General features: G+C 33.6%; 1 protein-coding gene across 1 annotated transcript; it reads right to left on the bottom strand.

The window, feature by feature from the left end:
• Window positions 1-5,108: 5,108 nt before the first annotated feature.
• Window positions 5,109-6,535, bottom strand: LOC149155072 (dirigent protein 11-like). The gene is made up of 2 exons (XM_089444308.1): window positions 6,428-6,535; window positions 5,109-5,525 (listed from the first exon to the last, which is right to left on the bottom strand). The coding sequence occupies exons 1-2, from the start codon at window positions 6,533-6,535 to the stop codon at window positions 5,109-5,111; spliced, it is 525 nt and encodes a 174-aa protein (XP_089300434.1).
• Window positions 6,536-26,946: the final 20,411 nt, after the last annotated feature.

Here is a 26,946-nt window from a genome sequence, read left to right as displayed (position 1 = left end):
GGGTTTATTATTCGTTTGGGTTTATTATATCAATCCATTGGGTTCATTATTCCCTTGGGTTTATATTATTAGTCCCTTTTGTTTAGTAATATTTCCTTAGGTTCATAATCGCTTGGGTTTATTATTCTTGAGTCAAACATGGTTTATTATGATGTCGACCATGGCCCAACATGGAATTGTGATAGGAATTCTCTCAATATGTAAACCAATGATGGTCGATCATGTTTATTTTAATGTTTATAATATTAGTCCCTTGGATTTAATATTATTCAGTTGGGTTCATAATCCCTTGGGGTCTTAGTATTAATCGCTTTGTTTTATTATTCCTTTCAGTTTTCCGTTAGGTTTATAATATCGATCATGGTAAACCATGGTTGATTCTTGCATTCTCACAATGATTGTCTCACCATCAAACTAAATCATGTTTATTTTGATGTTTGTAATATTTACATTTCGGCTTACCATTGTTGGGTTTATAGTATTAGGCCCTTTGGTTCTATATTATTCCATTGGGTTCATAATCCCTTGGGCTTTTAGTATTAATCCCTTGGGTTTATTGTTCATTGGGGGTTTTATTATTAATCCCTTGGGTTTATAATATCAATCCCTTGGGTTCATTATTCTGTTTGGTTTATAATATCAATCATTGTAAACCATTGCCGATCATAGCCAAACGTGGTCAATCATGGTTGAATGTCACATTGTGACAAGAATTGTCTCACCATAAAAATAAACCATGTTTATTTTAGTGTTTGTAGTATTTATGTTTGGGTTTACCAATGTTGGTTTTATAATATTAGTCCCATGCTTCAATGTTTTTGGGTCTATAGTATTAGGCTCTTCCGTTTAATATTATTCCATTGGGTTCATAATCCCTTCGGCTTTTAGTATTAATCCCTTGGGTTTATTGTTCATTAGTGTTTTAGTATTAACCCCTTGGGTTTATTGTTCATTTGGGTTTATATTGTCAATCCCTTGTGTTCATTATTGTGTTTGGTTTATAATATCAATCATTGTAAACCATTGTCAACCATAGTCAAACATGGTCAATCATGGTTGAATGTCGCATTGTGAGAAGAATTGTCTCACCATCAAAATAAACCATGTTTATTTTAGTGTTTGCGGTATTTATATTTGGGTTTACCAATGTTGGTTTTATAATATTAGTCCCTTGGTTGAATGTCACATTTTGACAAAGATTGACTCACCATGAAAATAAACCATGTTTGTTTTAGTGTTTGTAGTGTTTATATTTGGGTTAACAATGTTGGGTTTATAATATTAGTCCCATGGGTTTAATATTATTTCCTTCGATTCATAAACCCTTGGGGTTTTAGTATTGATCCCTTTGTTTATTATTCCTTTAGGTTTATAATATCAATCCCTTGGGTTTATTATTCCCTTCGGTTTATAATATCGATCATGGTAAACCATTGTCAATCATAGCCAACCATGGTTCAATGTCACATTACGACAACAATTGTCTCACCATGAAAATAAATAATAATCCCTCGGGTTTATTATTCCTTTGGGTTTATTATATCAATACCTTGGGTTTATTATTCCCTTGGGTTTATAATCCCTTGGGCTTTTACTCTTAATCCCTTGGATTTATTGTTCATTGGGGTTTTGGTATTAATCCCTTGGGTTTATGATATCAATCCCTTCGGTTCATTATTCCATTTGGTTTATAATATCAATCATTGTAAACCATTTCCCCTTGGGTTTATTATTCCTTTAATTTATTATATCAATACCTTGGGTTTATTAATCCCTTGCATTTATAATCCCTTGGGCTTTTAGTATTAATACCTTGGCTTTATTGTTCATTGGGGTTTTAGTATTAATCCCTTGGGTTTATTGTTCATTTAGGTTTTAGTATTAATCCCTTGGGTTTATTGTTCATTTGGGTTTATGATATCAATCCCTTGGGTTCATTATTTTGTTTGGTTTATAATATCAATCATTGTAAACCATTGCCCCTTGGGTTTATTATTCATTTGGGTTCATTATATCAGTACCTTGGGTTTATTATTCCCTTGGGCTTATAATCCCTTGGGCTTTTAGTATTAATCCCTTGGGTTTATTGTTCATTGGGGTTTTAGTATTAATCCATTGGGTTTATGATGTCAATCCCTTGGGTTCATTATTCCATTTGCTTTATAATATCAATCATTCTAAACCATTGCCCTTTAGGTTTATTATTCCTTTCGGTTTATTATATCAATACTTTGGGTTTACTATTCCCTTCGGTTTATAATCCCTTGGCTTTTAGTATTAATCCCTTGGGTTTATTGTTCATTTTGGTTTATGATATCCATCGCTTGGGTTCATTATTCCGTTTGCTTTATAATATCAATTATTGTAAACCACTGCCCCTTGGGTTTATTATTCCTTTGGGTTTATTATATCAATACCTTAGGTTTATTATTCCCTTAGGTTTATAATCCCTTCAGCTTTTAGTATTAATCCCTTGGTTTTATTGTTCATTGGGGTTTAGTATTAATCCCTTGGGTTTATTGTTCATTTGGGTTTATAATATAAATCCCTTGGGTTTATTATTCTTTTTGGTTTGTAATATCAATCATTGTAAACCATTGTCAATCATAGCCAAACATGGTCAATCATGGTTGAAGGTCGCATTGTGACAAGAATTATATCACCATTAAAATAAACCATGTTTATTTTAGTGTTTGTGGTATTTATATTTGGGTTTACTAATGTTGGTTTTATAATATTAGTCCCTTGGTTGAATGTCACATTTTCACAGAGATTGACTCACCATGAAAATAAACAATAATCCCTTGGGTTTATTATTCCTTTGGGTTTATTATATCAATACCTTTGGTTTATTATTCCCTTGGGTTTATAATCCCTTGGGCTTTTAGTATTAATCCATTGGGTTTATTGTTGATTTTGGTCTATGATATCAATCCCTTGGGTTCATTATTCTATTTGGTTTATAATATCAATCATTGTAAAACATTTCCAATCATAGCCAAACATGGTCAATCGTGGTTGAATGTCGCATTGTGACAAGAATTGTCTCACCATCAAAATAAACGATGTTTATTTTAGTGTTTGTAGTATTTATAAACCCTTGGGTTCATAAACCTTTGTGGTCTTTTCATACTTTTAATACTGTTAGCAAGACTGTCGAGCCATACCCCTCATCACAATTGGCAATCCGCGTTTCCCCATATATATATATATACATTATATGGTTGATATGACGGACCTGCCACAGTCATGAAACATAATACATAGGCTTTCAAGTCCGGCTTACCCATATCTCAATTGGCAATCATTTTTATTATAATCTCTTTATAATTGAAATATATAAAATGTGTAATCATAAAAATACTTTTCGACCTGTCGATCCTAATGGGACTTACAACCATAACGAATATACCTCTCGGGTCTGGCCCGCGATTGCAAATCGCAATCGCTGATCATTGAATGCACCAACATACGTATTCAACGTTTTACGGAGCCGCCAGGTTGTTAAAACATAACGTAAATATGTTTCAGGTCCGACTTACCCATATCATAATCGACAATCATTTAATGCACCAACATATGTATTCAACACCTTACAGACTTGCCGGGCATTTAAACATAACTTAAATATGTTTCGGGTTCGTAGTGCTCATCGCAATTGGGGATCGGTGATTCCTGTGGTAATAACCTACCCGCTGCACTTTTGCGATTGCAATTTATTTGCATTATATATATATATATAAGGGGACCACTCCATATAACTTCTTATATTATGAGTTGATTTAATTCTTGGCTGTATTCAGTGCCTTATGGACCCACCGGGCTTTTAAACATAATGTAAATATGTTTCGGGTCTGCCACCATTAAGTGTAATCGAAAATCTTTATATATGTACATACATATAACTGTGGACCCACCGAGACTTTACAACAAAATATAAATGTGTTTCGGGTCCGCACTGCTCATCGCAATCGGGAATCGTTGATTCTTGTGGTAATAACCTGTCCGCTGCACTTTTGTGATTGTGATTTATTTGCATTAGTAATATATATATATATATATATATATATATATATATATATATATATATATATATATATATATATATATATATATATATATATATATATAAAAGGAGACCTCTCCATATAACTTCTTATATTATGAGTTGATTTAATTTTTGCTTGTATTCAACGCCTTATGGACCCGTCGGGCTTTTAAACATAATGTAAATATGTTTCAGGTCCGCCACCATTAATCACAATCGGCAATCTTTATATATGTATGTACATATAACTACCGACCCACTCGGACTTTCAACAAAAATATAAATGTGTTTCGGGTCCGCACTGCTCATCACAGTCGTGAATCAGAGATTCCTGTGGTAATAACCTGCCCGCTACACTTTTGTGATTGCGATTTATTTGCATTAGTAATAGATATATATATATATATACCACTCCATATAAATTCTTATATTATGAGTTGATTTACTTCTTTGCTATATTATTATAATAATTTTATATTATTATAATATTATAATCAAATATTATTATTATTATTATTATTATTATTATTATGTTATTTAAATAATTTAAAAATAATCTAATATTATTAAGATCTAATAACCTGCCCGCTACACTTTTGTGATTGCGATTTATTTGCATTAGTAATATATATATATATATATATATATATATATATATATATATATATAAAAAGGGACCACTCCATATAACTTCTTATATTATGAGTTGATTTACTTCTTGGCTATATTATTATAATATTATAATAATATTATATTATTATAATCAAATATTATTATTATTATTATTATTATTATTTTATTTAAATAATTTAAAAATAATCTAATATTATTAATATCTATTATTATTATTATTAATAATTAATATATATTAGGAATTTATATAATTATTATAATATTAATAGAAAATTTATACAGTGATATATATAATGGTTGTTAATATTTATATGGTTATTAATAATTTAATTACTTATAATAATTATTAATGTGGTTACCACATTAGAAAATATGGTTGATATATATGCTTGATATTTACCTTGATAAATATAGCTGTACTAAATAATTAATTAGTACGAATGGTGTCATTGAATTTGATAATAGAATTAGTGTCAAAAAGGGATTCTGTGTTAGCAACTGCATAACCACAAGAAAATCTAAACTTTCCTGGTCCTCCCACCACGGCAAACTCGCGGCGCGGTTGAGTGAACCTTGACGTTCCCTGGAACTCTAAAGTGTTGCCCCTGTACTTCTTATCTTGAAAGATAAACGTGAAAACCATTAAAAAATCAAGCCCAATTATAGGGTTTGTATTCACGTACGTTCCTTGCGCTCGGCCCATAATATTATTGGAGTGGGATTCGGTGATTTCCGGTCGTCTGGTTATAACGTTGCTGATAGTTATAATGGTTCCAAACTTGCCCGCGTTTGAAGATGAGCCATTCAATCCCGCAACTGGGACGGTCATCACATTTCTTCCACTCTAATCATCGTGCATGCAAAACACCATGTTTACTTCACCTTCACCTGCAGCAAATAAGAGGAGGACAGTGGCGATGATTGCCGAAAGAAAAAAGTTACAATCGTAAAAGTCTAACCACTATGAGTAATTGTGTGAGATAGTATAAAATTGGTCACGAATAAATAGTAACTGCGAAACATTCTGCAACCCTTATCCCGATTGCAGATTCTCATAACCTATTTATGTGGCTGTTTGGTCCCACCTCTCCATGTCCGTTTATAGAGACACACGTTGACATCCATTATCGGAATGGTCGTGACAAATTTTTGCAACAGCAAGGCAATGGTATGGTATGTTGGTAGTCCTTATTTCTAATTTTATTGAAACATAAATGATTATGACATGCAACGGAAATAGTAGTTGCCTTGTTGCTAAAATGCCAAAATCAATTTTGAAGAAAATAGCAGTTGCCTGGTCGCTACAATGTCAAAATCAATTTTGAAAAAAATATAAACTTAAAGCAACTACTATTCCCCTAACATGTCAGAAAGCATTTATGTTAACTACTATTCCCCTAACATGTCAGAAAGCATTTATGTTAACTACTATTCCCCTAACATGTCAGAAAGCATTTATGTTAACATGTCAGAACGCATTTATGTTTTGAACTACGATGGTATGTTACCCCTAACATCCGTCATTATCACCAAGCAGAACGCATTTATGTTTTGAACTACCATTGTATGTTACCCCTAACATCCGTCATTATCACCAATCAGAACGCATTTATGTTTTGAACTACCATGGTATGTTACCCCTAACATCCGTCATTATCACCAAGCTGTCTAGAAGTGTCTGACATCTGTCATTGTCCCCGCGCCATCCAGAAGGGAGCTCGAGGCATGGAATTAAATTCAACGTACCCAGCTATAGTGACCCTGCGACCCCCACTTGTGCAAAGCGACAAACGCAGTGAAATGGTGGAGGCGGAGGCGAAGGCGAAGGCGAAGGCGTGTGTCGTAGTCAGACATTTTATATCAATTATATTTCGTATCACCTTTGGTAATCCGCCACACCCAAAGTTGAGAGGGTGGGCAACCTCTCCTTTATTTTAATTTAAAAGCCTTCACTCACTTATGGATGGTTACTAAATTAGAGATTTACTCATTTATGATTAATGAACGGATTTTTTTATTCAATAGTGATTAGAATTGATTAATGGAAAAGGTCGATTTTTTTTAATATGTGTATTATTTAAAAATTTAATCATCATTAATATCGTCATTTTTATTAATTATTAATTTAAAATAATTATTTAAATAAGTTTTATATTTTAAAAATTTATAAAAAAATATTGATGATGGTTAACATCCGCTTAGACCAAATAATGATCTATCGGACCTAAAAAACAAATTATTTATTTTGATTTAAGATTTTATTCCTATGCTCAAAAAGCTTGGAGAGAAGCCTCCCGAATTCACTATAATTTTGGCATTGTAAAAGGCTAGGAAGGTCAGTATTGTAACAAAGGTTGTGAAATTGAGATCTAATGTGGTTGTATGCAGGGCACTCTAAGAGGAAGTGGTTTTCATCCTGGATGCTCCTATTCTCACAAATATGGCAGATCCTTTCCATCCATGGCGTTTTAGGAACTGCCCAGCGGCCAGTTTCACTATGGAGCTCATGAGAATTAATATATAAATGTAATATTATATATATATATATATATATATATATTCAATTTTCTAGTTCTAAGATGCATTTTACACTTTAATTTGAGGATTTGTAATTCATTTTTTTCTCTACTTTCAATTGGTATATGTCCCTTTTAAAATAAAAATGAAATAGTTTTAAATAAAAAGAAATGTCAAATATAATTAAAAATGTAATTATTTCAATTTTAATATTAAATTAATATGTAGCATTAGAAAATAAATTGAGCTATAATTAAAATATTTCAATCAAAAAATTATGATTAAAATGTTTTAAGTATTTTCACTATTCTACATTTTGGCACCTTTTTAGGTATATTTTTTGGTCATTTGAAATCTAGCAAACATTTATTTGAATTGTAAGTTTAAGTTGTGTATTCTACACAATCCAAGTGCTCAAGGAAATTTTCAAGGCACTAATTCATGTATACAATCAAGAATGCAATTTAAACAATGAAAAATGTTATATTGCACTCTAAAAGTGATTCAAACCTCAAGAGATTTGATCACTATCGACTCATGAGAACCCACTTACAATAAAATTTAAAGAGGATAAAAATTAGAGGACTATAGAGGTTTGTTTGATCACTGGGATTATGTTTTCAAGAGCACTTTTCATCATCTAATTATAGTCCATTGTTTAGCATTAGAGACATTAAATGGTTCTATGTTTCCTTAAGAAGCACTTATGTTCTTCAACCTTCAGTTCCTAAATTTTGTAGGAGAATCCACACTTTACAATTAAAATATAAAATTCAACTGGGAGGAAAATAAAATGCTAAAGGTTTGTTGGATTACTAGAATTATGTTTACAAAATCCCTTTACAATCTTTAAACATAGTACATTGTTTGCATTAAATTCATCAAATAAATTTGCAATTCTTTAAAAAACACTTTATAACATGAACCCACACTTCCGATAGTAGTAAAGTATTGAAAATGAAGGCTAAACGTCTTCCCCACACCTGAGACTTTGCAAGTCCTCGTGCAATATTGGGTGAGTAGCAAAAACTAGATCCATAAATGTTCCTGAAAATGGATCAAAGAGACGTTACCAACACCTCCCCTAATGAACATAATACAAGGGTATATTTCACATATCTCATCTTACATGCCTCTTTAATCTAGTTTACGACATTTATAGTACTTGTAAACCTATTTTACATTTCATATATATGGGTTATGAAACATTATACATAACAAGAGAAAAAACTAATAAAATCATAATAGGACAAAAGAATTTTATAGTGTGAATTCTATAAAATATAGAATTCATTTGCCAACATTCAGCCTTGTAATAATTGATATCTCTTATTTCTATCCCTTCTTTTTTCTTTCTAGCTAATCTAGAATTTATAAGTGAGAACCAACCCCAGGACCTGCCTCAATTATTCAAGCGTTCTTTTCTGAACTCCGTACTATTTACTTAGGCTACTGGTTAACCAGCTAGGTCTTGTAACTAACCTGGCTTCAAAGGGTTTTTCCTTCTTTTTTTTAAATCAACTCAAATCATAACAGTTGGTATATATTCATTATAGTTTCTTTATGTTTGAAAAAGATTGACCAATTCATCAACAGATAGAAACATCTAATCATGAGATAATAATACACAATAATCTGAAATACTAATCTTTTCTCTAATCTGGCCCAATCACAAAATCACCAGGAAAAAGCGTGCTCCACCCAATTGATGAGTGTTGTGTCTGCACAACAGGACTCCCCCTGAGCTAGTTTCTTTGGGAGAACAATTACTTGATAGTGACCCATTCAAATTTGTCCAAAGGCCTCAATACCTTTTTAGTCTAGCCTAGGAAGCGAGACTCATGAGTCTATCTTAAGGATCCCACTAGCCACCTACCATCTCAAGGATACCCCAATTGGCAGCGTCCTTCCAACCTTTAACAACATCATGTTTTAGGTTTCAAACCTTGAAGCTTCAACTCCTCTCTTGGACCTCCTTCAACTTGGTACCAAGTCTCTATGGTCACCTCAATTTTTCCTCCCTCTCACCCTCTTGGCTTCCTTGCCCCAACTGAGATTATTTATCTCCGTGGGGGTATAACTATCTTAACTGTCTGGTAAATGAAACTCCCTTTTAGCACCTTTTTTTCCTCAATTTTATGGTTGCCCGTAGATTTTATTAAAAATTTAAAATCAATAAATTCTTTTACATAAAATAATAACATTATGTTTTTACCATCCACCTTTCCCTTTCCTGGTCCATAGTTTTATCAAGCCATTTGATGTAAAACAAAACGTTTACATCTTTTACCGAGGGGTGTTACAATGATACAATGGTGCTCCAATTCATTGGTCTTGGAGTAGGCTTGCAAAAGAATCTTCTTATTAAATTGAGTTAGCTCTTTGCAACTTCTTGAAATTCTTTGAGATTCATTGATATCATTTTTTCCGTATTGGGATGATTTTCCATCTAATAGAGATTACCTCAATCCCTAATGAGGAAACCCTTTGATTATGGCTTTTAAAGAGAATTTGTTTTGGGATTTGCGAAGGAGAAAAGAAGTTGAACAAGGTTAAGGGATACAAACCTATATACTTCCATGAAATTTCAATAAAATTTTTAGTATTTCTCGAACCTAAGGATGAATTCCAAATAGAACCGAACTAAGGATAGATACAACTATTTCAATTCAAGAAATAGTAAGAGTTACGATAAACTAGAGAAACGTCAAGATGAATCATTGTCTTGTTCTATGCATTTTTCCACAAGCTTTTGACGTAGCCTTCCCTAACTGTTTCCTAGTGATTCTAGGCTTGAGAAGATATTAAAAAAAGGATGGAAAATTAGAAGGGCTAAAAATTAAAAAGATCCAAAAAATGAAACTAAGTAAGAGAAGGGAAGGATCTAGTGTAATATGGCCAGACTCCTTCACTTAAAATTTATCAAGCTAATCAAAGGATATGCCTAACATAAAGGGACAAAAACTAGGTTTACAAAAGGGGATAGAGAGTGAAGAACCACCGAATGGAGACATACATTGTATAAGTTAATGTTGATTCCCCAAAAGATAGAAAGTTCCCCTTAGACCAAGTCTTTGCAGATGTGGTTGAGCCCTAAGGTTGCAAGGACAATGTTGATGGGAGGTCCAAGAGAATTAATGGGAATATCGATTTTGTTATCCCCACCAAAACTAGGATGTGTTATTCCCCAATTTTAGCACCTACACACTCCATTATCGCATTCATGAAACACATAATATAGTTGGATCCTTCGACAACCAAAACAAAGATTAATGAACACATGCTTAAGGTACTAAAAAGGATCATTCAATCTCCCAAACTAATGCAAATGACATGATGAACTATTATCACAATTGTGAGATAATAAATGTGATGAGAGACCATCAATATTAACTTAGAGCTATGGGATATAACATGTACTCAAATCTCAAGGTTTAAAGATATGTTAGCCCGCTTGCCTGCCACATATTTGAGGTGTCTTCTGACATGGAAATAGGATGAATGTGAAAGAAATTTGGAATCCTTTTTAATCCAAATGCTAATTTTTGTTAATTTATTTCCCTTCAACTTCATAAAGAATTCATTGCTTTGATGATGGCTATGGAATCTCCAACATTTTAAAATAAGTTGACAATTTCCTCCTTTGCAACAAATATCCCTTACATGGTGACTAAGTCTTTTCCTAGTTATAATAACTCGTCCTAATACCTATGCAAAAGTGGATACTTATTTTCTCCCAATATCAAGAACTAATCACATAATTAATTTGTGGAAAACAAAATAAACTATATATACTAATAAGAAAACAACTAGCATGAAGTGTATGAAAGCATGTTGCAAGAAATTAATGAGACCTTGAAAAGAATTATGCGTAACTAACAAAAAAGTGTGAATCAAATAATGAATAATGACGCTGGATAAGGCCATCAAGAACACGTGCCCACGGGAATGTGTGCTCATTCCTAGGAATGCATATGTGTTTCTATGAATCAACTACCAAATAGGATGCATGATATGAATAGAAATAAGTATATTCGCATGATATTTGCCCATGGTATTGAATGATGTAAAGGTGACATAGAAAATATTATAAATAACGAATCTCACCTTGCAGAAAGATAGATTAGTGAGCCATGATGTAATAATAAAAGGTTTGGATGTATTCATTACATATTTTTTCGATGTTTTCTCATGATTAGTTTCTTGGAAGATTTAGATTCGTACGCCCGCCCTCTTCTCTAAACATTCAAAGTTTTTAGATCTTATTTTGAGCTTACCATTAAGTGTAGTGATAAGAAAATACAAAATGACTCTCTAGTATTTGTAAACTTACCAGTTAAATTTATTATTTTATTTAAAGTCTGATTATTTTCTATGTACAAATCTATTGGGAATGATTTAGGGTTAAAACTAGGTTGAAATAAAGATTTTATTCCATTATAACAATCTTTTTTATAAACGAATTAAATTCTTATAGTTTATCAAATATAAAAATGACATTAAAAATAAATCTATTTTGAAATAAAACTTCTTCATATCAAATGTGACAACTATGATGTTTATGGAAAAAGTTTTAATTTGTTTTTAAGAGGAGAAGTTTTTATTTTTCTTTTTAAGATAAAGTATTGCGTATGTTACAAAACATATTTATATTCTTATAAAACACACATACATATTTTTCTAAATAGAATAAGTTTTATGTATATTTAAATTTTTTTACAATTTAATAAAGCAATATTATATACATATTTTTATTTGTGAATAAGTATATATTTTAAAAGTGAAAATTAAATTATAAGAAAACATATTTTATTTATTTATTGAGGTACAATAAAAATTTAAAATAAAATCAATCTAAAAATAATTTTGGTTTCCATAATATTTTCCAAATAATAAACCTATTATTAAATATATAAAGCAATTTCCATAATATTTTCCAAATAATAAAAAAATATTAATATATAAATGTTTTTTCAAAAATATTATATATTGGTAAATGTCTACAATTTAAAAAATTATTAATATCTAAATGTTTTTTTCAAAAATATTATATATAGATAAATGCTTGTAAGGATTTGAACCTTGAATCCCAAGATTTAAATAACACTTCATAACACATGATCACCCATTGAACTTCCACTTAAACTTATTTCAACCATATATTAATTTATTATTGATTTAGAAAAGAAATAAAATTAAAATTTTATTAATATCTTCAAATTTAAATAAATAAACAATTTTTATATATCCAAACTGAGGCTCTCATTCATATTAAAAATATTGAAAATTGTTTTTGATAAAAATTCACATTAAAAATAATTGGAATCATCTCAATATAGAACTTATATCCCACACATAACGGCCCATGGCCCTCGTTTATCTCCACAAATAAGTTGCTCAATATTTTGTTTGCCTTACTATGGAACTTATATCCCACACATAATGGCCCTCGTTTATCTCCATATGGCCCTCGTTTGAGATGTGATGTGATTGGTAGTTTTCCGACTTTCGCAGGAGGGGTCTCCGTGTTTATGTAGACGGACGGCAACGGCCACGTCAACAAGCCCAAACAACCTCCAATCGAGATAAGCTTGGCTGAAAAATGCTGAGATCGAAGATGCTGTAATTATCGAGATGCTTTGCCTTTATCTAATGTGCGCATATCCTACAATTTTGGTATGATGAAGAATATCCTACAACATTTTATAAAAGTTAAATCTCATAAAAATTAAATCTCTACCATCTAAGTGATGATCACTCATAATGGAACTAAAATTTTGGAAGTCCAATTTCAAAACACACACTTCTCCACTGCATAATTAAGTAGATGAACTTAATAATTAGTGTAATTAGTATTTTATTGTAAATGTCTTTATATGTAAATAGTCTACTTTCTTTGCATATTCTAATTTACTTTCCATATATCTTTATTCATTGGTTAGATAATTCACTATAATATGGTCATATTTTTGGATGTGATAAATATAAGTGTAGATAAATTGTTCTAATTTCATGGTATGCATGGATTTGTCGAGTATTATTGAGAGGTATTTCTCTAGAGAAAAAAGAAAAAGAAAAAAATAAAGGTTTTAAGAAAAACCATTAAAATAAAAAAAATTCAATGTTAAGATAACAAAAATATATTTATAATTGGATTTTAAATTTATTATTTCCTTAATAATGAATTTGGTTTTTGTTTAATATGCTATTGATATAAATATTTTGTATATTATTACTATTTACTAAAATTACAAAAAAAAATATTGAACATTATAAAGAAAGTAAATAAGTTTGTTTTCTTTTAATAAAATACACATAATTAACTTTATTAAGTAAATGGTATAGAAATAATTTTTTTTTTTTATGCATTTTGGAATGCAATCTATAAGTGAGGATAGATTCTGTGTAGATGAGGTGCTTTAAACACCTACTAGAAAGAAAAATACATGTTGACATAATGAAAACAAAATTTTCCCTAATACATACATATACATAAGACTTGAAAGGCCTTTCATCAAAATCAAAATGTTATATCAAAAAAGTTTACTGTGCAAAATATTTATGAAATAACAATGGTAGAATTCAGAAATTTTAGCTTCCTTTCTTTCCTTATTAACCACTTCCCAAAATCCTTCATAAGGCCTTCTGATGGCGTGGGTGCAGGCGTTAGAGACAATCTCCCTAATCTGCCAACAAGCTCTTCAACGTCTTCGTCAATTTCCCTTTCTTCAGCCCTGGGCGCATCGGTCATCAAACTGATATTTCATTAAAAAAAAAAGCCCCCACCGTTGAGCCTTACTATCAAGCTGTGGCTCTTGAGGGAATTCTTAAAAGAGATACCCCATTGGAGGACTTATGCGCACAACATATATATCCACTTTATATATATATATATATATATATATATGCCCACAGCACGTTTACTATAAACAAAGGCTCGTATGTATACGTCCCACCGGCCTTACCATAGATAACGCTCATATATATATATTGCACCGGTGATGTGTATATGCGGAGCTTTATAGTGGCGAAGGCTCGAGTATTATGGATTGACAGTTGTATGTCCCCGCCCGCTACGTTGGCTCCGGTCGATGTATATATAATTCGCACTCGCACAAACAATGGTCTTTAGAATAGACTCGATACACCTATAATCCGTGGTTAAGACTTCGCCAATTCCGCTTTTCGCTAATCGATTAAATTAACCACTTTACTGCCTCCGAACTGATGGACTCAACAATAAGCATAAATCACAATTTATATTGTTTCGCTCCCGGTTTGGAACTTGCTCCCTATTGCGCTATCGCTCCTTTTCAACAGAAAAACTTCGTAAATGGAACACACGTCAACCGGCTTAAAATGATCTCCCAACGCCGATATGGTCTTGAACCGAGACAGTGAGAACTTACGGTTATAATTTTTCGATCGCTACAGCCATTAAATGGGAATTTGCAAGGATTCTTAGGATAACTGAGACATATGTGTAATTGAAATTCAAAACCGTATAAACATAAAACGAAAGAGAAATGATTTCAATGATTAATAAACATCATTTGCAGCGTATGGAAATGGAACCATTCAACACCATCGCACTATCCAATAATCTATTCATGCATGCGGCAGAGTCATTAATGAGAGACACTGAGAGAACAAATTTTCCAAAATAATACTATGGCGTTCGCCCCTCTCCTCTGTCTGATGAGAGCTTTGCTGCCATTTTATTTATAATTAAGGATAGGCCCTCTCGTCCTTATCCAATACAAAGAAAAGCATGCTTTACAGGTGATTTAAAGCTTGAAAAGCTCTATTACAAATAGCATGATTTATTACTAGAATTTATTCTAATTTTAACTAAGAAAGCATAGAAATTGTAGGCTAAAGGACCCCACTCCCTTGCCTGTAAATGTTTTTTGGATTTTTGGAATAATTTGGAAGATTCTTCCCCTCCGAGTCACATGCTCCTGCATCAGACTCCTGAGGACAAAATTCTTCATGGGCTCCTGTCCATGAGCTCATCTACAGATTTGCCCAATTTCTGTAGAATGTCTTCTCTAACCCAAGTAGCTTCAGTAATCGGCTGTCCCTTCCATTTTACCAGATACTAGAAATATTCTCGTGCCCTTGTCTTCTTGTACACTTTCTTGTCTAGAATTCTGTCTCACTATAAATTCTTGGCTATGGGTAACTGTTTCACCCATTCAATCTCTGGAGTCTCTTGATCCTGTACTGTATCATCTGCAGCTTCATTCTCATACTTGTACAGGTCTGCAACATTAAAAATTGGTGATATTCCCACACCAGGTGGTAATTCAATCTCATAAGCATTTGCAGAGAATTTCCTCAGTACCCTGCATGGTCCAATTTTCTTGGATTTTAACTTATTATACTCTCCCTTTGGAAATCTCTCCTTTCCGAGGTGTACTAAAACCAAGTCTCCAACTTCAAAGTTCATTTCTCTTCTCCTCATGTCTGCTCTGGTTTTATATTTGATGTTGCTGTCCTATAGCTATTGTTTCACCTGTTCATGTATCGCCTGCATTCTTGAAGCAAATTCTTCACCTTCTGCACTTCTTATTTCTTCTTTTCCCAGATTCCTTAATTCAGATATTCCCCTTGGGTGCATTCCATAAACAATATGGAATGGGCTTTCTCCTGTGCTCCTGTTCAGTGAATCATTATATGCATATTCAACTTGTGGTAACACTTGATCCCATTGCTTTGAATGCTCTGCAGTAAAGCTCCTCAAAAGATTACCTAAACTTCTATTCACAACTTCAGTCTGTCCATCGGTTTGTGGATGATAGGCAGAAACAAAATTTAATTTAGTTCCCAGCTTCTTCCATACTGTTCTCTAGAAATGTCCAACGAACTTTGAATCCCTGTCTGAAACAATACTTTTGGGCAATCCATGTAATCTTACAATTTCTTCAAAAAGCAAGTTAGCAATATGAGAAGCATCACTAGTTTTATAACATGGAATAAAGTGTGCCATTTTTGAAAATCTGTCGACTACCACAAAAATTGAATCATAGCCTCTTTGAGTCTTTGGCAATCCTAGCACAAAATCCATACTTACCATATCCCAAGGCCTATCTGGAATTGGCAATGGAATATACAACCCTGTGTTCTGGCTCCTTCCTTTTGCATACTGACAAACTTTACAATTCCTTACATACTTCTCTACTTCAGATTTCATTTTCGGCCAAAAGTAAAATCTGGTGAGCTGTTCAGAGGTCTTTTCTCTACCAAAATGTCCTGCAAGTCCTCCACTATGCTTCTCTTTGATTAATAAATTTTCTCTCATTGAACAGTTGGGTATGCACAACTGATTTTTCTTAAATAACAGTCCATCTTGTATAAAATAATCGAGCCACTTGCTTCTGTCCGCCAAAACAGGATTCTTACAAGCTTCATATGCCTCCTAAAAATCTGAATCGGTCTCATATAATTCCTTAAGAAAATCAAAACCCAACACTCGGATTTGACTTTCTTGCAGCAGTATACTCCTCCTACTTAAGGCATCTGCAACTTTGTTTGACTGTCCAGTTACATGTTTCAACACAAAATGAAAGCCTTGAAGATATTCTACCCATTTAGCATGTCTCTGGCTGAGTTTTGCCTGCTGCATTATAAACTGCAATGCATGATTATCTGAGTAAAGAATAAATTCCTTCGACATTAAATAATGTCTCCACTTCTTTAGTGCCTGTACAACTGCATAAAACTCTTTATCATAAGAAGAATACTTTCTTTTTTCCTCATTTAGTTTTTCACTGAAGTAAGCTATTGGTCTATCTTCTTGACTCAAAACTCCTCCAATTTCTTTTGCGCTGGCATCACACTTAACTTGAAAAGTTTTGTTAAAATCAGGAAGAACCAAAACAGGCTTTTCAGTTATTTTCCTCTTTAACAACTGAAAATTTCTCTCTGCTTCAGTAGTCCACTTGAATGGTTGTTTATCTTTCTTTATGGTCTCAATAATAGGTGCATTAATTTTGCTAAAATTCCTAATGAATTTTCTGTAAAACTAGCAAGACCATGAAAACTCCTTACCTCAAAAATACTCTTGGGTGAAGGCCATTCCACAATTGCTTTGATCTTTTCTGGATCCATCTTCAATCCTTCAGCTGAGATAACAAATCCCAAGTACACCAGCTCCTCTTTCAAAAATAAACACTTCCTCAGATTCAACAATAATTTTTCTTCTTGCAGCTTCTGTAGAACATAATTTGAATGCCTCAAGTGCTCCTCCTTAGATCTGCTATAGACTAATATATCATCCAGATATACGATTACAAATTTACCAATAAATTCTTTAAGAACTTCATTCATAAGCCTCATAAATGTACTTGGTGCATTGGATAGCCCAAAAGGCATCACTCTCCATTCATATAATCCTTTGTTGGTATTAAAAGCGGTTTTCCATTCATCCCCTTCTCTTATCCTTATTTGATGATAGCCACTTTTAAGATCTAACTTTGAAAAATATTTTGCGCCAGACAAGCAATCCATTAAATCTTCAATTCTGGGTAATGGAAATCTGTACATGATTGTAATTTTATTGATGGCTCTTGAATCTGTACACATTCTCCAGCCTCCATCTTTCTTCGGGCTCAACACTGTTGGCACTGCACAAGGGCTCAGGCTTTCTTTGATCAACCCCTTGTCAAGCAATTCTTGCACCTGTTTCTTAACTTCTTCATTTTCTGCAGGAGTCATTCTATATGCTGCTTTGTTAGGTAGACTTGCTCCACGAATCAAGTCTATATGATGACTGATTTTTCGAATTGGCGGTACCTCATTAGGCAAATCATCAACAATAATATCACAATAATTCTCCAGCATTTCTTGAATTTCAATGGGTAATTTAGAAATTTTAGTAGAAGTCAATATTACCTTGGGCTTGCAAATCACAGCAAAGTTTACCTCATTTTCTTCAATCTGCTTCAAGTATTCCTTCCCTCTGAGCAACAGAGTTTTTGGATCAGTCTTCTGTCCCGGTACATCTTCTTCTTTGTTGGGTCCCTATAATACTAGTGATTACCCCATTACTATTGTAGTTATACCCCCTATTTATATTGTTGTGCCCCTATTACCCCCATATTGTTATTTCTGTGCCCCATAGAACCCCTCTATTGTTATTTTTGTGGCTTTATATTATTATTGTTAGGTCGGATGGATTATATTGTGACTCCTTAGACTCCTATATATAGAAAGGAGGTTTTGTCATTTGTATCATCGAAGAATTGTTCATTTATGTAATGTAAAGGAGGTTGCCCCCTCGAAGAGGCTGAATTCTAAGGCGTGGATCTCTCTTTTCTATCTTTTTGTGAGCTGGTTTCATAACATTTGGTATCCAAGCTTTGGATTCTAGGGTTTCGCTGCTCCAAGCAGGTCATCGTGGAATTTTCGCTATAACTTTTTTTCTGTGACGTTTCAGAAGTCGCAAAAAAAACCCATTTGAGAAGAAATCGCGCTGAACCTTGGGTCCTAATTTCAGAGCTTTTCGCGCGACATTTGCGGAGATATGATCTGAGGAAGTTTGTCTTTTTGCAAACTCCTGAATTACATTCAAAATAGGTGACCTGGGGAAAATCGTCATAACTGTCTCTCTGGGGATCGGATTGAAATTTCGTAAGAAGTTACAGAAAGAGGACGGACTGTAGTTTTTGGTATGTGTGTTTCAGATTCAAAGGTTGAAACAGAGACTCGTGGCACGTCGTACAAGTTCACTCTACTGAACCAGTCTAAAAGCAAGTCACTGTGGGAGATTTCACATAACCCTTCCTCGGAGAATCCAATTTGGCTCAGACTTGTGGCATTGGAAAGAGGACGCATAAGGCTACTACAGGTAGCAATTTCAATATCAGGTTTCTATAAAGTGAAAAAAAGTGTGTAGTTTTTTTTAAATTTTTGTGTAAGCTTGGTTTAATGGAATTCAAAGGGCATAGTAAAACATTATTATCGGTAACTGATGCCCCGAGGAAAGAAAATTCAAACACCTAGTAAGGAACCTGAAAGCTCTAGCATGACTCATGAAGAAGAGGAAGAAATGCTACATGATATATCAAAATTACAAGAACAAGTGCAACAAATGTCACGCTCACAAAAGCTAACAGAAGCTAAGATAAGTGGCGTGGAATCTAAGATAAATGGCGTGGAATCTAAGGTAAATGGCGTGGAATCTAAGATAAAGGGCATGGAAGCTAAGATGGATGGCATGGAAGCTAAGGTGAATGGCATGGACGTTAAAATTGATGGCATGGATGATAAGATGGATGAATTGAAGAAGTTGCTACAAGAAAGGGTCACTAATGGTGAAAAGGTAGTAAAGGAAACTCATGATGAGAACAAAAAAAATGTTAATCATGATTCCATAGACTCTAATGTTGGATCGAAGACTCACCATGTTCCAAAAATCGATATGAGGAAGTTTGATGGCAAGGATCCCGCCACATGGATATTAGAGATGGAGCAATTCTTCGATCTCAATAATGTGCAAAACACACAAAAGGTACGTATGGCAACTTTATATTTGGAACCAAATCAGTTTGTATGGTATCAATGGCTTTGTTCTCGTAAACAATTTATCACTTGGGCAATTTTTACGGAAGAATTGATAGCACATTATGAGGATACAAAAAGCAACACTTTTTTTAGCCAATTGATAAGTCTCAAACAAAAGGGTTCAATAATGGAGCACATTGAGGAGTTCCAAAAATTGAACATAAGGTTAAAAGATATTCCAGAGGAGCATAGGATTGATGTGTTCATAGGGTCTTTAAAGGATAATATCCAACATGATGTGCGCCTTTGGGAACCTGATTCATTAGAGAAGGCATTCAGGTTAGCAAGAAAAATGGAAAGCAAAATTATGGCAACTAGGAAGCATACTGTTCACAACTATAAAGACGGAAGTGTTGTTGCCCATAGTCTTCAACAACCTACAAGGTTGACACCACAAAAATTGGAAGAAAAAAGAGCAAAAGGGATTTGTTACAATTGTGATAGCAAATACACAAAAGGTCATAAGTGTGCTGAGAAGAAATTATTCTACATAGATTGTGAAGAGGAAGAAGAAAAGGAGCGAGAGAGGTCAAAAGAAGAGGATATATTCCAGGAACGAAGCCTAGATGAAGAACAAATAAATCCGACCATATCTTGTAATGCATTGGCGGGAATTACCACTCCTCAAACCATCAAGATAGAAGGACAAATCAAGAAGAAAAAGGTAATAGTGTTAATTGATTCAAGAAGCACCCACAATTTTATTCATTGTAGGGTAGCAAAATAATTGAATTGCTTCCTATATCCAGCACCAGAGTGTCAAGTGATGGTTGCAAATGGAGGAATAATAAATTGTTCTGGAAAGTGCCATAATATCAAGCTATCCATGGGAGAATATGTATTGACTAGCCCAATGCTTTCCATTCCAATGGGAGGTGCTGATGTTGTACTAGGAGTCCAATGGCTACAATCCTTGGGTACAATAGCTTTTAATTTTCAAGAACTTTTCATGAAATTTCTGTGGAAGGAAAGGAAGTTGAATTAAGGGGTATTGCAGGGAAACCAAGAAAGATAATCAGCTCTAATGGCATGACAAAGCTTCTAAAAAAGGAGCAAAGAGGTGTAATTGCACAATTATGTTCGCTAGATGTTTCCACATTGGAATCATCTATTTCCACAGATCTCCAAAAAGTCCTGGACAATCATTCCAAGGTATTTGAGACTCCCAAAGGTCTCCCACCTATGCGTGATCATGATCATGCTATTCATCTGATTCCAGGAAGTGTTCCTCCAAACATCAGGCCGTACAGATATCCATATGTCCAAAAAAGTGAAATTGAACGTATGGTTGCAGAAATGCTAGAGGCTTCTATAATTCAGCCAAGTCAAAGTTCTTTCTCAGCTCCAGTAGTATTGGTGCACAAGAAGGATGGATCATGGCGCATGTGTCCAGATTATAGGGAGCTCAACAAGCTCACTATTAAAGATAAGTTCCCCATTCCTGTTATTGATGAATTACTGGATGAATTGCATGGATCAATTTACTTCACCAAGTTGGATCTTCATTCGGGATATCATCAAATTAGAATGAAGATTGAAGACATTCCGAAAACAACATTTAGAACTCATGAGGGTCATTATGAATTTTTGGTCATGCCTTTTGGCCTTACCAATGCACCTTCAACATTTCAAGGTTTGATGAATTCAATTTTCAAACCATTCCTTAGAAAATTTGTGTTAGTATTTTTTGATGATATACTAATCTACAGCAAGTCTTGGAAGGATCATGTTGAACATGTTGACAGGGTGTTACAACTATTGGAGAAGAAACAATTATATGCAAAAAGATCCAAATGTTTCTTTGGAGTCCAGGAGGTGGAATATTTGGGTCATATTGTATCTCATGAAGGAGTTAAGGTAGACCCTAGCAAAATTAAAGCCATTAAGGAATGGAAAATCCCCACATCCATAAAGCATCTGCGAGGATTTCTTGGGTTGACAGGGTATTATCGCAAGTTTGTTAAGAATTATGGGAGAATCGCAGCACCTCTAACAACATTATTGAAGAAAGATTCATTTTCATGGACTTCGGAAGCAAAAAAGGCCTTTGAACATCTTAAAGAGGCAATGTTCCAAGCACCGATCTTAGCTACGCCGGACTTCACAAAAACCTTTATTGTGGAATTTGATGCTTCACGAAATGGAATTGGTGTTGTTCTAATGCAAGATGAAAGACCCGTTGCTTTTGAAAGTCGTCCAAACAAGGGAAAGTTTTTAAACAAAGCTATTTATGAGAAGGAAATGTTGGCAATACTCCATGCACTTAAGAAATGGCGACCCTACCTAATGGGAAGAAACTTTAAGGTAAAAACGGATCATGATAGCCTTAAATACTTTTTAGAACAAAGATTATCCTCTGAAGAGAAACAAAAGTGGGTCACAAAGATGTTGGGTTATGACTTTGAAATCATCTACAAAAAAAGGAAGCAAAATGTGGTGGAATATGCACTCTCAAGAAAGGATGAGGATGTGGAAGCATTGTTGTGTGCCATTTCTACTATCCAACCAAATTGGATAAATGAAGCAAGGGAGGAATGGAAGAACGACGAAGAAGTGTGGGCACTTATTCAAAAGCTACAACAAGATTCCAGTACTTCTGATACATTTAGCTGGCAAAATGATTCGTTATGGTACAAAGATCGCTTATACCTCTGTGAGAATTCCCAGCTAAAGCAAAAGATTCTTATGGTCTTTTCTATCTTTTTGTGAGCTGGTTTCATAACATTCTTACAGAGGTAACAATGTATGATTAACACCATCTTTTCCAAACTTGTAGGTGTTTCTTTTTCCATCATGTATGGCTCCTCTGTCATATTGCCAAGACCTCCCAAGCAATATGTGACATACGTCCATAGGCATCACATCACAAACAATTTTATCCTTGTACTTGCCCACTTGAAATTCCACTTCACACTGTTCACTTACCAACAATTGATGTCCCTTTTGTAACCATGACACCTTATAAGGTGTTGGATGCTTCATTGTTTTCAGCTTCAATTTCTCCAGTACCTCTGTAGAGACCAAATTATCAGTGCTGCCACTATCAATGATCATCTGGCAACATTTCCCCACCCGCTACGTTGGCTCCGGTCGATGTATATATAATTCGCACTCGCACAAACAATGGTCTTTAGAACGGACCCGATACACTTCTGATGCATGGTTAAGACTTTGCCAGTTCCGCTTTTCGCTAATCGAATTAATTAACCACTTTTACCCTCCGAACTGATGGACTCAGCGATAAGCATAAATCACAATTTATATTGGTTCGCTCCCGGTTTGGAACTCGCTCCCTATTACGCTATCGCTCCTTTTCAATAGAAAAACTTTGTAAATGGAACACACGTCCAGCGGCTTCAAGTGATCTCCCAACGCCGATATGGTCTTGGACCGAGACAGTGAGAACTTACAGTTATAAGTTTTCGATAGCTACAGCCATTAAATGGAATTTGCAAGGATTCTTAGCATAACTGAGACATATGTGTAATAGAAATTCAAAGCCGTATAAACATAAAACGAAAGAGAAACGATTTCAATGATTAATAAACATCATTTGTAGCTTATGGAAATGGAACCATTCAACACTATCTCACTATCCGATAATCTATTCATGCATGCGGCAGAGTCATTAATGAGAGACACTGAGAGAACAAATTTTTCCCAAAATAATACTATGGCGTTCGCCCCTCTCCTCTGTCTGATGAGAGTTTTGCCGCCATTTTATTTATAATTAAGGATAGGCCCTCTCGTCCTTATCCAATACAAAGAAAAGCATGCTTTACAGGTGATTTAAAGCTTGAAAAGCTCTGTTACAAATAGTATGATTTATTGCTACAATTTATTCTAATTTTAACTAAGAAAGCATAGAAATTGTAGGCTAAAGGACCCCACTCCCTTGCCTGTAATTTTTTTTTGGATTTTTGGAATAATTTGGAAGATTCTTCCCCTCCGAGTCACATGCTCCCGCATCACCTTCATTATGAAAAGTAATTTGAATAAGTTGAGAACTATTTATGAAACAACAATGGTAGAATTCACAAATTTTAGCTTCCTTTCTTTCCTTATTAACCACTGCCCAAAATCCTTCATAAGGCCTTCTTGTCAAATTTGATGACTGTAAGAGATATTATGAAAAGTAACTTGAATAAGTTGCAACCTTTCAGCTAATGGAAGAAAAATCTATTTGTGATACTTCTAGACTCTTGAGAGCTAATTGATCACAAGCATGGAATCCTGAAAGAATGCAGAGATCCATATCCTTTTTCTTTTTGCAAAGAGGAGTAAAAGCTTAAGAGCCATAAGTTCTACAATCGCGTGTCACATGCATATCTATTGGGAAATAATGAAAATAAAAAAAGTAGAGGACAAAACCCTCCCCAAAAGTTCTATCCTCTTTTTGAGATGCACCATCATAAAAAGCCCAAGGGATATTTTTGTTACTCTTTCTAAGTGACTATTCTTGGTTCACATACCTTGGATATTTTTACAATATTTGTGAATATTGCAATGATTTGAGAAGCAGTACAGTCTCCACAAGAAGGGGAGTCCCAAAAAACTCATGTGTTCCTTGTAAGCCAAATTCCCTAGCACAAAATTAGAGGCACGACTCTGTAATTTCTCAATGAACTATTACCTAACCATGTTGATCAAACCTCCATCATATTCCTTCTAGATCAAGAGGAAGAAATTGAGATTTGTGTTGTGAGGATAGCCCAAACTTGCTTCCTAAAAGGAAATTCAATGAAAAGATATCGAAAAAATTCATAATTTTCCTTCCATAAAAGGCCCTAGCTATAACCTTCAATTTTTTTTCTTTTTCTTTTTGCATGTTGTCCTACGTTGGGACCTTACTTTTTAGCAAACACCACATAAAGAGTTGGGCATTTGGTTTGGCATTTGATCTTCCATAATAGATTCCACCACTAGGTTGGGTCTCCTTCCATTCTGTAAATAATAAGGTAAACATAACTTGTCTTTGGAGTGTACACACCGAAGGAGGAGTGGGCTCCCCTAATTCATCCTCTCTATATGTTAGCTAAACATGGACCATGTTAAAATCTATTATATATTCTCTCTACAAAATTTCAAGTAAAAACAAGTGTTAAGTTATTTTTCATCCTTTAAAATTTTATTTATTTGCTTCAAAAAATTTAAGAGAAGAATTCCTTAATCACCAAAATTTAGGTGATTTAATGGTTAAGAAAATTTGATATTATTATAAATATTATCAAATTTTAGATTCCACAATATTATAAGAAAAAAAATAAAAAAACCATGTTCAACATGGTATTATTTAATATCTTATTTGATTGTAGAGCCCATAAGAGACTAATTTTTTTTGGGAAAGTGGTTAAACAAAGAAAATTTTCTCTTTAAGATCAAGGTTGATCACCTCCTTTAAGGTATCCTTAATTTTTCTTATGATTTATTTTTTTACTATTCTAATAAACTTGATAATGTCTTTAGTATGCAAGTCAAAATTATACCTTAGTGCTCTTAATACAATATTTGTATCAAATTTTTTATCGTTATAATTTGGTTTTATATTAAATTTATATTGAACATATCTTGTTTTGTATTAAATTTATATTGCAGCTCATCAAGCAACACATCAAGCAACATGGAGCTTTCTCGCCTCTGGTACGGGTTGACATCACAAATATGAGTGTATTAAGGATTTCTCTAGAAGCCTATGCAATGACAATGGCCTCTAACTTTTGAATCCCCATACCAAATTTATTGGTAAGGTAGTTCACCAAGATATAGTCATTCTAGAAAAACAAAACGCAGAGGGCTCAGAAAGTGAAGTGCATTTGTGAGAGGAGGATCGTTAGACTTCACATATGGAAAAAAAATATGTGACTACATGCATTCGAACATAACAACTAAAAATTAACAGTTTCATCCGTTATTTATGTTATTAAATCATTATAAAGAGTTTCTTTTCAATCCATAAACCACATGAGCGCTGCAGCATAGAACACAATTTCATGATACTGCCATTCGTTATGGCCCAAGTTGAACTCTACACCAATTCTCTTGCAATGTATGCAACTAGCTCTTCCCTTTTTAATGCAATGCATTACTTTCTCATTCATCTTGGCAAGAGTCATGCTGAAGTAATTCATCTACCATGCAAAGCAACATGAAATTTCTAGTGTGTGATTTATATTTTAAATGTGTCACAAATTATAGACTACTCCTTATCTATAAACTAAAATAAAATTGTCTTTGCAATATTTCTAGAACTATTGAAGTCTTCGAATGAGGTATTAGTTGAGATGATGATTAATTTTTTGCCTTGAAAATTGGGATTTCTGCCATTTCTCTCTATCTGTCCCTTAATTGTTGATCTTCATACCTTTGAATTCAAATAAATCTTCAATCTATTATTCTTTTCCATAAAATGCCCCAATTCTACCACATATATCTTCATACCTTTGAATTCGAATAAATCTTCAATCTATTATTCTTTTCCATAAAACGTCCCAATTCTGCCACATATATTTTCATTACCCTAAAATTGTTGGATTTGATTTCTTTCCTTCATATATGGAAACAAATTTCTGCCTCATAATACTCTGCTAGTTGAATCCTTTAACCACTAATTCAATATCCTTTATTCTTACTCCAACAAAGCTAAAAAATATCAAGACTTGAATTCTATCAGTTTCAGATAGTATATAATAGAGAAAACTTGCAAATTGATGCCAACTGATCTCTTGTTAACATGAACTTGCACCCATCTCCTTCAAAAAATGTGAAAGGAAGATTAATCCAATTTTCCAAGTGAACCATTAACATGAAAATATACTCCATATATAACTTTAACCCAGAAAACTGTGATGATAATTAAAACAGTTGCAAGAACTCCACCAACTGAAAAATAAGAAATAAGTACAAAAATAAAACCAACTATGAATTTACAATTTTTTCTTCACTTGACAAATTCTTTGAAGGTCACACTGAATCCTTTGAGTAGGGGTATTAAGACCATTTTTTTAAGAATATTGAGCATTGTCTGTCACTGCTTGTCCTAAAGAGTTGGCTGGCCTAAAATGTGATGTTTATTGTTCTTTTTAATGTGAATCACTTATTGTTCTTTTTAATGTGAATCCCTTCTAAATTGGAGAACTTCAAGAATTGAGCATTCATTGTTTGTATGCAATGTTTCTCTATCC

Source organism: Pinus tabuliformis, chromosome 9 (assembly GCF_031772625.1).
Source record: "Pinus tabuliformis cultivar Carrire ecotype Pingquan chromosome 9, CPIR1, whole genome shotgun sequence".
NCBI lineage: Eukaryota > Viridiplantae > Streptophyta > Pinopsida > Pinales > Pinaceae > Pinus > Pinus tabuliformis.
This window is presented reverse-complemented; position numbering and strand designations above follow the sequence as displayed.